Genomic DNA, 14,234 nt, shown 5'->3' on the forward strand with positions numbered 1-14,234 from the left:
CCCCGTGTGTGCACGTGCACGCAGGGGAGTGATTGGTTGGGACAAAAAGGAGAAGTGCACTTTATTTTAGGAAATAATTCCCATCTTCAGACTGTATTGGAAAGGTTTCTAAACATTAAAGAGAACCAGTCATGATCGGGCATACATAAGAATCTTAATATTTTGTTTAGAATGATTATAATAGTGCAGGCGCATTTATGCAATAGATCTATGTGCTCCTTTATTTAGCTATACTTCCTTGGTCTGACTTTGACTCTTTGGTGGGGCCTGCTTCTTCCCCTAATGTGAGGCCATCTCATAAAACATTAGGGGAATAATGTTTTATGAGGCAGAAGATTTTCAGCTGCTGTCTTGTCAGTTGCCATTCTCCAACACCTGAGTTGACATAGCAATACTAATAAATAACAAAGCTCTGTATGTAGAAGTCACAAGTCTGTACTTTGATACTGTTATACACACACAGTAAGTCTACTCATTTATTATAATGTATGAAGAAATATTCAGATCCTTGCACAAGTCCAACTGTGTTATGTTCTCGTTAAAATACAAAGTAGCTTCTGTACCACGTCATTATATCTTCTTTTACATCATTTTTTTTGCTGAAAATCTGGAGTTTCCCTTTAAACGCCTCAATAGAGGATGTGTGGCACCGACTAGTTAGAGATGATCCATGGAAAAACAAAAGTAACATTTGACTCATGTCTCTTTTCTGTGGGCTTTGTAATGGTACTTGGCACCAAATGGATGAAGCATAAAACCCTTTTTCTTCCCCGGGCACACATACCCAGTGTCTGCACCACCATGTTTATCTCAGTAATTGTGATAATCAGTGCCTTGTTCAGTATAAGGCCATGGCTTCTCTGCCAGTCTAGACATTGGCCTTCTGATTTGAGATGAAAGGCATTAGATGTCAGTTAGTTACTGTCTACCGCCACCGAAAAACAACAGGCCCCATTTGTTGGCTGTCGGTGAATGCTGGGTCTTGTGGTGTCTATGTAAACATCTCTGTATTATGTTGTCACATATTTTTGCATGCTCAGCTTTTCAGTTTTTTGTTTTGTTTTACTGTGTGCGGTTGGTAGTTACAGGTTAGGGGAAGTCCAGGGGCCATTTTGTCTTGTATACATAGAAACTCTTTTGTGTACAGATTAGAGATCTATCTCTGTTCTTTACTCAGCTGTTTTCCGTTTCAATATTTTTATTAACTGTATATACAAAAGCATAAGAAATCGTACACAAATATAACAATAATCCACTAGTGCAGAAATGTAAAGATCATAATATTAAGGTTTAGCAACAAATAAGCAAAGAAAAATCACAGTTGTATGTGGAATCAAGATGACTCCATCCGGGATCAGAGGACTAAGCATATATGGAGTATATAATTGTCACTCCTCTGTGGTGAAGAAGCCTTCAGTTCACAATTATATGAAATATAAAGAGATAACTTTAGAAAGAAAAAGAGGTAAAGAAAAAGAAGGAAGAAATCAAGAGAAACAGATCCTACCGTCTCTGACCAGGGCTCCAAAAAGCTAACAAGAAGGGTCATTCAAAGAATCCCCTTATCAATATCCCTTCCCTCACCCCACTTACCTATCTGTTTTTCAGTGCATGTGTAAAAACTAAAAATAATTTGCAATAATTTAAAGTGACATTAAAGTCAAAAAAAAATTCCCCCCCCCCCCAGCGTCCCTCGCCACGCCCCGGCCAAAAATGAGAACTGCGCATGCCCCAAGATCCTTTGCGACCGCTCGAGAAATTTCTCATTTTCGCACGGGACCGCGCACGGAACACAGGTGAGTCTAGTATATTGGAGAGGGAGATTAAATATATGTTTAGTTCCTAGTTCCAGGTTGTGACCTTTGTGTAACTATAAAGACGAACTCGGCTCTAAAAACTTTCATTTATACATATTTCTTAATAGATATAAATCCACTTTGTGTACACCCAATGCCTTTGCAGACCCAAATATTACATTGTAAAAGTAGCAATGACATCATCATATTGCTGTATATAGCCTGTGCAGAGAGCAGAGCTGTGGGAGGGAGCCAGCAGGCCCCACCCACTACAGTCAGTGCCGGCCTTAGGCCTTTAGGCGCCCTGTGCGAGAAAGCTCTACAGTGCCCCTCAGTGACCACACCCCTCAGTGGTTACACCCCCAGTAACCACACCCATTTCCCCCAGTATCCGAATCATTTAAAGACTCCTATTTTGTTAAGCCGCAAAGAAACATATAAAAAAAATGATAAAAATAAAACTTTTATTCCAAGGTATTAAACTTGTAGGCACAATAAAAGTATTATTATCAAATAAAACATCAGAAGGCAAACAATAAATGTCAAATTAAAATAAGAGTTTATAAAAATAAAGTGTCAGGATGTCACCCTTTTTTCAAGTAAGTATATCTAGAAAAGTAAAAATAGAAAACAGAACACAAAACCCAGAATACATGTAAAATGAATGAATTACTATTTGTCCGAATATACGAAAAATTTATCCAGGCACATAATAATTTGTTTGAGAATGTGCGGCGGCCATGTTGGCCACCGGCGTGTTCTGTGAATGCGTGCCACCATCTTGGAGGTGGGGAGCATGATGCCATGCATGCGTGGCATCAGGTGACGTCACACGCCGATATTGGCCCCACCATCTTGGTGTATACCAAGATGGCGGCGCCCAACACGTGCGGTGTTATATGATGTCATGCGCCCTGCTTCCAGAACACGCCAATGGCTGAATCCAAAATAGCATAAAAATTTGTTTTGTTTGATGAAATGAATGAAACGTTTTTAGTTTTTGTTCTGAAACAAATTTTTAGTCTTTGCACATGTCTAATAATATGCGTGTGGGATTGGGGGGGCAGTTTTCACTTTTTTCAAATACATTTTTTTATTATTATTTATTTATAATTTTTTATTTTTTTATTTTATTTGTTACTGTTGGGGGGCTTCGGGGAAATATTAGGGGTCCAAACAGACCCCTGACATTTCCCTTTTAAAATAGAAAAGAAATTGAGGACACCAAATCCTCAATTTCTTTTTCTGCAGCCTCAGCACTCAATGAATGGGAAGCACTCAGTACAGAGGCTTCCCATTCATTCAGAAACTGCTGAATGAATTATCAACTGTTGAACTACTATCAGCAGTTTCTGAATGGGGAGGAGCTTCTGTACAGAGTGCTTCTCCCCATTGAGGAAATCTTGAATAAACAGGCTGTGATGTAAATCACAGCCTGTTCATTCATAACTGGGGACACATAGTACTGTGACAGCTGCGGGCGCAGCTTCTCTCCCCCTCACCTCTCGGCCATCCTGACAGCAGGCAGCGCTCCCTCCTGCGCCCCCCTACGAGGACGAGCGGTGTCGGCCGCCTGGCGCCTTTGTTGCCACAGTGCCCTGTGGCTCGCACACCCCTAAGGCCGGCCTTGACTACAGGCTGCCTGTAGAAAATACAGGAGGGGGCAGAGACAAGACCAGTCACCCTGCACAAGGAGAGAGAGCAGCAGTGGCAAGTCTTTATTACAGGAAGCTCCTGCACAGAAATAACGAGGGTTATTCACTCAGATGCCAGAGGCAGCAGAGTGAATAACTGAGCCGAAGTGAACAGAGCCGAATGATGTTCGACTTTTCACTTGAGCTCAGTACAGCTGATTTCAGCCGTACATCGGCTGCCTTTGGACAGCCGTGCAGAAGGAGTTTGACTCCAACATCTGGATCAGCTGAGCCAAAGCTCCGGCAGTTCACTCGCTGCTGTTCACCCCTATTCTCATAAGGGCCGAACGACAGTGAGTGGATAGCCAAATGCCTCGGAGTGGCCCTTTAAAGTATGGTAGGACCCCTAAAATTTCAAACCAGACCCTTGATCCGAGAACAGGCCTGGCAGGGCAGGAAAGGGGGAAGTGAGCGCGCGCCCTCGGCACTGGGAGGGTGCTTTTCCAAGGTCGCCCATGGAAAAGCACCACAAGCCCTGGGGCGCTGGTTGTGGGGGTGCAGGCAGGAGGCTTATTCACATCATGGTACCCCTTAAAACAGATGTGGCCCCCCATTTGTGAATGAGTAAGGGGTACCTATTCACTAAAGAGTTGAAGAAAAATTTTAAAGAGGTCATACTTTTGAAAAATCCTTTACTTGTCAAAAATCCTTTGTTTTTTGTTTTTTTTCAAGTCTTTTAATTCCAAGGTCAATCACGACATCCAGCGTAGTCCACGACGATTCAACAAAATATAAAGAAATAATTTTTAAAAAACAACAATGCCCGCCGACCCGAATGCACGCAACAAACTCCCGCTGCAGAATGAAGAATCTGACAGATTCTGACAAAATATAAACAATTGGGTGGAGCTAGCGATGATATCACTGTTAGCTCCGCCCAACTGTTTACATTTTGCCGACACCTGTCAGAGTCTTTCAGAAACCAGTTGGTATTGTTGTTTAATGACAGATCAGCGTCCCCAGGTAATTTGAGGACGCTGATCTCTCATTACAGCACAACTCTGCCCAGCTATCATTTGCGTGGAGAAGGGTCGGCTTCGGCCAACCTTTCTCCACGCTTCGGCTGTGACTGTGGCTCAGCCGAGCCGAAGCGTATTCGTGCAGCTCGGCTGCTGTATGGGCTTGTGAACCGAAGGGCTCCAGCAGCCAAAGTGAGACGAAGGATCAGCCGAAGCTGCGGTTGGATCCTTCGGTTCCTTCATGAATAACCCTCAAAGTTTCACACTGGATTACTGCACAGATCTGGAAGAAATACACAAAGCTCACCAAGATTCCAGTAAGAATACACATGACTCTTGTATTTAGTCAATATTTTCTTATCCCAGTGTTCAGCTTTAACTGCTACATTGTTTATATAATAGTACCGACTGCTCAACACAGTATTTTGCCACAATAGAAAATTTACAAAGTGTATCAGGAAAATATTGTTACATGTATCTAGGGATGCACATCAACAACCAACTATCTGTTGTTCTCACAAACTGTATCTGTCTCTTTGTTGTGTGTGTGGTGTGTGTATGTACGAATGGTTGGATATGCATGGGTGTTTGTGAATATGAGTATATGTCGGTCTCTCTTTGTGTATGTGTGTGTGTTATATATATCTATCCTCTACATTAATGCCCTCTAGTTGTATTGTTTACATACACATTGTGTATATTCTTTTTTAGCCCTGGTGAAGGGAGTGCCAGGTTGCCCTGAAACACCTTGGCTTGAAATAGACTTGAAATAAATACTTTTTTTGTGGTAGAGCATCACTGTATTGTGGTGATCTAATTCTATTTCCTATACTCTACTGCATTCACCTTCGCATTAAAGACACCTTAAGGGACCCTGCATATTAGAGAGGCAACAAGCCTGAGTCATTGTACTTTACATTAAGAAACAAATCTAACTCTGGATCCAGCTCCTGCCACTTACGGTTCCTTGGTTTGTTGTAATGTGGCAGGAGTAAAAATAGGTTCTGGTTAGGGTCACAGTACAAACTCTACTGTATAAATCCAGTTGGGTTGTGGTACTAGCAGGTTTAAACTGCAGGTTAAGCTATGTTGAGCCATGCAGGTTTCTAGTTCTGACTGCCCATGACCACCAGTAAGGTTTGCACCCCTGAGAAAGAATTGAAGGTCATGTGATGGAAGGAGCATGATGTGTGTGTGTGTGTTGGTGTTGTTAATGAAATTTAAAAGTCTACTTGGGATTTTAATGAGCTGTCATTTTCTTGTGTTCCTTACTGCTAGTCCTGCACCTGCATCTTTTCTTTGGGTGCCACATTCCTGCATTATGGTGTGAATTCCTCGTTCTCGTTGTGGAGCGTGCCCAATGCTACTTGTCAATCCTCGCCCGAAGGGGGAGATGGCAGAAGCTAGCTCGCTCCCTGCGTCACAGGCTCTGTGGGTGGAAGGGGCTCTGATCAGCGTACAACTCCGGCACAGAGAGTCTTAATGAGTCTCCCAACATCTGCTCTGTTTACCAGCTTAGCGTGCCTGTCTGTCTCCTCTGCACAGAGCTACAGACCAGTGTTTCTCAGCCTCATTATGTATATTGAAGAAGCTCCCTTGCTTTGCTTAATTCTCAATTTCTTTCCATTTATTGTCAATACCCTCTGAATGAATTATATTTTCCACATACAAATATACGTGTTTTGGGGTGCTTTCTATTAGATTGATCATTTCAAACACTTTATAGATGCTGGTATTATTCTTACCATGCTGAGTTTAATTAAAATGCCAGTCTAATGGAAGGGTTAATTTAGTTACCCTTGTAGTGGGTCTCCATCCGCACTGCAAAGGTTAACTGCTCACTTTGCCGAGGAGGATAAGAATAAGATGACATAATTACCTTATTCCCCCATCCTGCTGACTTCCACATCTTTGTAAGATCTGTCTTTCCAAGCCTCTCCTCTTTACTGCCTGACTGGTCACGGCTCCCTGGAATCAGGGCCATCCGTCCCTTTAATGAGGCAGTCTTGTGCTGTTGCCTCAGGGATCATCTCTTTGGGTCATGGGGGGGCTGCAGGCAGAGTGGCATGGCCGTTCTACTGCACGTCTGCAGTGTGCCTGCCTCCCCCACTCTGGCTAAAGCATGCCAGATTGCCAAGATTTAAGCGGGATGATGTGTAAGGGCCATACACATCTCCCCGCCCAGCTCTTAGCAACCTGGTACGCTCTTGCCAGTATCCCACCAAGCTCCTGGCAACCAGTGATGGGCGGGACACTGGCCAGAGTGTCCCAGGTTGCTAAGAGTCAAGTGAGGAGATATGTAAGGGGCATACACATATCCCTGCTCAGCTCTTAGCAGCCTGGGATGCTCTGGCCAGCGTCCCACCCGTCACTGGTTGCCAGGAGCTGGTCGAGACAACGAGCCAGATGGTGGTTGAGTGACTCCGCCCCCTCTCCAACATCACTCTCCCCGTCTGCCTCGGGCAGGAAACAAAAATGCTACAGACAACGGTGCCTGGAATCACATAGCATGTACGACCACTGGTTCTGCATTGTATATGAGAACGTGAAAGGCTTGCCCCCTTCCTGGGTATGTTGGACAGCAGAGATTGCTGACTCCCGGGGGATTGAGAAATAAGGTAATGTACCTTATTCATCATCCCCAAGACAAAATGAGCAGTTAATTATTGCAATTTGTAGAAGGACCTACTTCAATAGTAACTTTATCAGCAGGGAAATATATATACATATATATATATATATACAGTATATTGTGGCTTACCTATCCTTAGATGTGGTGACTGTATTAGTTTTTTCTTTTTCTTTTTTATGGCTTTTTTCTTTATTCTTTCCTGTGTATCCTGCCAGTAACATACTTCCTGTCCTAGGGTGACAATGCTAACTCACTGTGCTGTATTTATGGAGAAGCAGTGTTTTCTGTGGAGGGGTAGCGTTATCTATGGAGGAGCAGCATTTTCACACTATCCCAGGATGTGTCTCAGGTCTCAGGACTACAGAACACTCACCCTCTCCCAATCTCCATAAAATGGGGGGGGTGTTTTATAGTTCACAGAGGAGAACTGGGTATAGCTAATAACACTGCTTGAGATTGCATAGGAGGTTATCCGCTCCCTGGGCTTTTTTTTTTACTTCTTAAACAGATATACTAACGCTGTCAGTAGTACATAAAAGCTGAACTCCAGCTATTGAGATTTATATCTAGTTTGACTGGTGTCGCTTGGCATAACGTAAGTAGACATAAATTATCCCGGTAGGGCTATCCGACCCTGTAAAACACTGGAGTAGCCGCAGCTATTACAGGTCTTTACAGAGATGCCTTGGGTCCTGTTACAACCACTGTGCTGAGCGACTTCCCCTCGACTGTGAAAATAATGTAGAAAATACTTTTATTTTGATCAATTGATGTATTTTGATCAATGAATGAAGCTCTCTGATTGGATAAGGGACAATGGTTTTGTTTGATTTACACTTTAAAGAATAATTAAGTATGAAGAGTATTGCTACCTTTTTAATAGAATACAGTTAGTGGAAACAGAGCTGGAGATGGACTTGGGAATATTGGCAGTAAACTAAGCACTGGAACTCAATATGTCTATGGCCTATTTGTTATAAAAAGCAGGACAGGGAAACAATAAACTTTTCAAGTAGAGATTTCTGTTCTAGGAACAAACAAACAAGCCTAATGTAATATTAAACTCTCCACATTTTTTTTAGTGATTAGTTCAGTTCAGACAAATAAATTGCCCTGCAGAGTATTTCTTTAAACGTTTGCTCAAGCAAGTTTCCAAAAAGTTCCAACTCTCTCAGCTCGGCTCCCCCTGAACTTCCTGTAGAGTACAAGATTACAAGGGACAGAGCAGCCTGCAGCAGCCGTCTATCTACTAGCTTGGAGAAGGGAGGAAAAAGGAGTGGGGACCAGGGGAATGGCGTGCCTTGCTGTGCCTAAGTGTGTTTTGAAACGTATACAGCTTACTACCACAGACAAGGGTGGCTGCATAGAACTCTGGAAGGGAAAGGAGTCACCCTAAAACACGATATTAGGGCCAGTGCTCAGGGTACCAGCTGTTCAGCTTTTGAAATCAATTAAAAACATTTTGACTTTAATATCACTTTAAAGGAGAACTATGAGGTGAGTGCTTTTCACTCATCTCATAGTTCTAGCCGACCTGTGACAATGAGACTGTCACAAGTCGGCTCAGTAGATCGGGAGGTGAGCGAACACATACCAGCGTTCGCTCACTTCTCGATCCTGTCACGGCTCTCTGCCATGACGGGAGGGGCTGGATTCCCCCCTCCCTGCTCCGATCCTCCAGCGCTGACTGGCGGATCGGACGGGGGAGGGGCGGGTACAGCTGGCTCTGCCTCTAGATAGGCAGAGCCAGCTGTCACTCACGCAGCTGAGCGAATCCAGACATAATTGTCGGGATCCGTTTCAGCTGCAGCGTCTCAGTAAACCGCGTGCTGTAGCTCGCGGTATACTGAGCCTAGGGTGACGGGAGGACGCTAGTTTGTGTCCTCCCGTTACCCTAAGGAGAACTATGGGGAAAAGCCCTAACCCCATAGTTCTCCTTTAACTCCTCATCAATGACTATTTTGTTCATATACTTGTTCTGAGCCATAGAGCTGCAGTAGCACTTAAAATGTATCTAAATCCAAGAGAGCTTACCAGCCTTTAGTTGTGGTGACTGGATACGTTTCCTTTTTTTTTTTAATCTTGTTTTTCCTTTTTATTTTCATTTGGTGATCCCACCAGTGACACACTTCCTGTCCTAGGATGACAACACTTACTGTACTGTATGTATGGAGGTGCAGTGTTATCCCAGGCTGCTCTGCTGATTTTGGATTACACACCTCTCCTCATCTCCATAACATAGGGGGAGGAGTTCTGTAGTCCACAGAGAGAATTTAGACCAACCTTAGCTGATAACAGAGCAGCAGAGATGGAGTACAAAGGACTAATAAGTTCACTAGATTTCTGACAAAATCAACAAGTTTTAGTGCACTTATCAGATATAACACAAAAATGTAAATGACTAACAGAGCAAACAGGAGCAAATAAAAAGTTCATTTTTAAGGCATATACAGTAGACAACGTAAGGCATGCCAAAGTGGTCTCTGGACCAATGGCTTGATGGATCACAGCAAATATCATTTAATAACACAAATATTAGTGTTTGCTGTAACCCACCTTGCAGTATGCTAGATAACCCCATAAGAAGCTTCAATATTCTCTCCCAACTGTTTGTATGACTGTGAGAATCATGACAATGTTTTCTACAAGAAGTAACTTGCACAAGACGGTTATATTGTGAAATGTTTTAAGATTTAATCATGAACTAAAATGAATTTACTGTGGTGTTTGGTATTTGCTTCTTGTTCAATAAACCTTGCAGTGACCTTTAAAGGGACAAGGTATAATAATGCTGGCTGAAGATGTGCCTGTTGTGTGATAAGTAGGTATCATTAAAGGGAGATAGATATAAGTGATTCTGCGCTGGACCTAGAAAAATGTATAAGTGCTAGTGTGCCAATTTAGTTTGAAGGCTGCAGCAAAATCGACCGTTGGGTCAAAACAGATAACTTTCAAATTATGCAGCGCCCCCAACATATAATGTGTTGAATGTCATAAATCCTAAATTTAATTAAATATAAATAATTCTAATAAATAAATATAATATATATAAGTGATTCAGATAAATAAATTATATTCATATAACATACACATGAATGTATATAATTTATTATCTGAATCACTTATATATATTATATTTATTTATTAGAATTATTTATATTTAATTAAATTTAGGATTTATGACATTCAACACATTATAGGTTGGGGGCGCTGCATAATTTGAAAGTTATCATTAAAGGGAGAGTCTAGTGTTTTATCAGTGAGAACATTTTATTGTAATGCATGACCAGAAAGAAATTACACTTTTATGGGTTACCTGAGTTTGGTGCCAGACTACGCTCAGGAACTTATTTAATTATTAATGCAACATGCTAAAAAGTAATGAAATGCAGTTGATCTTTTATCTATATGCAGTTGATGCTCAAACATAGCCTTTTAGTGCCAAAACACTCACAGAATGTATTTAGGATATCTACCAGCACACCTGCTTAACAGCATAGGCGACTCTAAAGCTGGACATACATGTGACAATGTGATAGAGTAATTAACCTTTTTAATCCAAATATTTAGAGGCCTATTCACAGAAGAGCCGAAGGATCCAGCTATAGCTGCGGCTGATCCTTCGGCTCGCTTTGGCCGCATGAGCCCTTCGATTCAGTGGAACCGAAGGGCTGCATGTATGGCTATTCACAATAGCCCGTACAGCAGCCGGCGGCAGCCAAGCGGCTCGGCCGTGCCGAACCCATATGCTTCGTCTAGGCTGAGCCGTAGTGACAGACAAAGCGTGGAGAAAAGTCGCCCGAAGCCGAACGTTCTCCACACAAATGACAGCTGGGCAGAGCCAGCCGTGATCTCACGGCTGGCTCCGCCCAGTTGTAATGACAGATCAGCATCCCCAAATGACCTGGGGGCACGCTGATCTGTCATTAAACAACAACAACTGGGCGGAGCCGACTGTGACGGAGGTAGCGAGCAGAATAGCCGAGCCGAATGCCGAAGTTTCGGCTCAGCCCATCCAGATGTTGGAGTCCAACTTCTTCTGCACTTCGGCTCAGGCGAATGATGTACGGCTGAAATCAGATGTGCAAGGCTGAAGTGAATAGCCGAACAGCGTTCGGCTCACTCCACTTCGGCTGGATAATTCCCTCGGCTGCCTTCGGCAGCTTTGTGAATAACCCCCTTAGTTGAAATCGCAAAGCAATCAAAAACATAAAAAATGCAATGGCCAACTCTGGGAATTTCACAAAGATTACTCTTGCAGTGTTATAAGTATTACACCTTTTTTGTTTACGCATAGAGCACTCAACCCCTGCAGGGAAGGCCCGACTGCCAGGGTAACTGTTGTGTATTCATGGGGTTGGGCTTTAAGATGTCTACTGGCCCTCCTGATGAATGAACAGTATAGGCGAAGCTAGGCTGTGTGTGAGCATCATGCAACCACAATTGAATTCATCTTTTTTTATAGTGACCTGATCTGGCCCTATTCTAGCCCTTCTTTCTCCAAACATAAGCCACAGCACCTGTTATTCCATTGTCAAATCCCAGAACTTCAGTGGTAAGTTGGCATTTAACAGTTGTGAGTGGGTGTTAACTTTGACATGGGGAGGTCAAGGGGCCCTGTAAAGCAGGGGCCTAGAGTTTGCACTGATCCTGTAAGTGAAGTGAATGCTAGACAAGATCTGGACAAATCTAGGAAATCCGGTAGCCAATGCTCCTTAAAAATGACGCCTGCCACCCAACTTATAAGGTTTTCTCTAGTTGTCAGTGGAGCTGACTCCTAAAAAAAAAAAAAAAAATTGTACTGGCTCCTGGATTGGACAGGCTGGCTCCCGAATTCCACATTGAGTTGTCCACCCCTGTGCTATACCCTTTATTGTCTAAAACAATACGTGTTTTAAAAAATCTGATTGCTTCTAGCACAACTACAGCATTGGTGTCAACACAAGACAAAGTGTGGGCTCAAATGGAGCTGGCTACACTACCCTGTACCTCCATTGTGAATCTCCTCTTGTCACTTAAGGTACCCCCGGCCTCCCTCTCCTCGCCCTTTCCAACCATACAATCCACGCTAACGGCCTGGAAGGCTTTACCTCTCTTCTTCCCATCTACCAAAGCCTCTCACACATTTCTCATCCCTCTGGATTTTGTAGAGCACTGCATCCCCCAATTAAACTTGGTATGCTGGAGAAACTCAGGAATAACACACGTACAAGACCTCTATACCCAAAGTACACTTAAAACTCTACAAGACTTGTATGACCAATATGACCTACCTAAAAATGAATTGTTTCGGTACTTACAGGTGACACATTTCCTGAGTTCGCATCCTCTACCGCTTTCAATTCCTGTGGACGCCAACCTCTATAAATTCCTACTCAGCACCACCCCCACCAAAAGAAGTATCTCTCTGTTTTACATTTTACTAGGTCTTTATTGCCACTTTCAAAAAACGCCACCTATGCTGAAATGGGAACGGGAGATTGGCAAATCCTTCTGAGATTCACAGTAGAAACTCGCACTTCAATTGTCCCACAAAGCATCCCACTGCTCCAACCACTGGGAACTTCTACAAAAAGCTGTACATGGGTGGTACCACACTCCATACAAACTGTTGAAATTCTCTAACTCCAACTCTCCGCTCTGCTGGAGACTATGTGGAAACATTGGTTCACTTTCACACATTCTTTGGCATTGTAGGTCCCTCCGTGGGTTCTGGAACAAAGTCTTTCGTATAATCTCCCATTTTAACCCATCGCCTATCTCCCCATGTCCAGAACTCGCCATCCTACATATCGACATTGATAATTTCCTACCTGATATTCGCACTCATCATACATATCCTATATGCAGCCAAATTGTTAATTACTCGGAGATGGTTACAACCAACTCCCCCAAACATCAGACACCTGATTATGCTGATTAATACCCAATACTCCTATGAGAAAATGTTTGCAATGAAGAGTAACACTTATCGTGCATTCTTTTTGGCATGGAAAAAATGGATTATACATTCCTATTGCATTGTCTGATTTCCCCTATTTGAGAGTACACAACTGGTACATACTTTACTTTACCCTTCTTTGTCTTCTCTCCCCTCTCCCCCCCTCATGTTTCCCCCTTCCAAGTTCATTAGAAAGAAAAACGTATTGAATACTTAGCTTGATACGGCGTAATACTCTATGTATGGTTCTTTTACTGTTAACACTACTGACTAGTTAATGTTTCATACACCTGTGAGTATTTTTCTTACCAAATGTCATCTTGCTGCATTACATGACTTGACTTTAATAAAGAAATATTGAGATGCAAAAAAAAAAAAAATCTGATTGCTTTGGTATTAGCGTCAAGTTGTATTACTGAAACTGTCTGGAGTCTTTTAAAAGTTTCTATTTTGTGAGTGGCGGCAGCCCATGTGCTTGTGTTTTCCTGTGTCTGGATTAGAGGTCTTGCGTTGTGACTCATGCATTTATTACTATTACTTTCTTCCTGTATCCATGACTGTGAATATATTGAGGTTGATGTTTTTTCTCCTTGCATTTCAGTGGGTACTCGCATTTGAGATCTTCATCCCTCTGGTGCTCTTCTTCATCTTGCTCGGACTTCGCCAAAAGAAGCCCACAATCCCCGTGAAGGAAGGTAAGGCGTTGGTTTCAGCCTTGCAACCGAAACAGTTAAAGCATCTTTCACCTGCAGGGGCGAGTCATGTCTTCACAAAAGAAAGTGCAGGTCAAAGTTTGGTGACAGACTGGTGTAATAATCTAGTTTATGTGACGGCTCATAAATAATTGGCTGTTGCAGGTTACGGCCCAATTGTTATCTTTGTGGCTGATGAGATTTACCCTTTACACGAACAAGCTCACCTAGAAGAACTGGAGCAAAAATGAAAGCTATTGCCGGTAGCAACCAACCAGGCTTCAGATTTTGATGAGAGGAGATGTAGTAGTAGAGAGGAGGCTGAGGGTAACGGCTCAACATTTGTATGTGCTCCTTACGTTTGTAGTGTGCACATCATAATGCCTTATATTGAAAAGTGTCCTATCATGTCTTATCAGAAATCAGATTATTTGGTCAGAACCATTGAGTAATGTAGATGATACAAAAGTATGATTTTTTTTTTATTTTTTATTTTTTTATTTTAAAGGCACAGTCCCTC

The 14,234-nt window shown here is 42.6% G+C and overlaps 1 protein-coding gene across 1 annotated transcript in view; it reads left to right on the forward strand.

The window, feature by feature from the left end:
• Positions 1–14,234, forward strand: part of ABCA2 (ATP binding cassette subfamily A member 2) — a 140,642-nt gene that overhangs the window by 32,996 nt on the left and 93,412 nt on the right. The window contains exon 2 of the mRNA XM_018556764.1: positions 13,624–13,717. Coding sequence (XP_018412266.1) covers positions 13,624–13,717 — 94 coding nt within the window. The remainder of the gene's footprint in view (positions 1–13,623; positions 13,718–14,234) is intronic.

Source organism: Nanorana parkeri, unplaced genomic scaffold (genome assembly GCF_000935625.1).
Source record: "Nanorana parkeri isolate BGI_ZX_2015 unplaced genomic scaffold, ASM93562v1 scaffold251, whole genome shotgun sequence".
Taxonomy (NCBI): Eukaryota; Metazoa; Chordata; class Amphibia; order Anura; family Dicroglossidae; genus Nanorana; species Nanorana parkeri.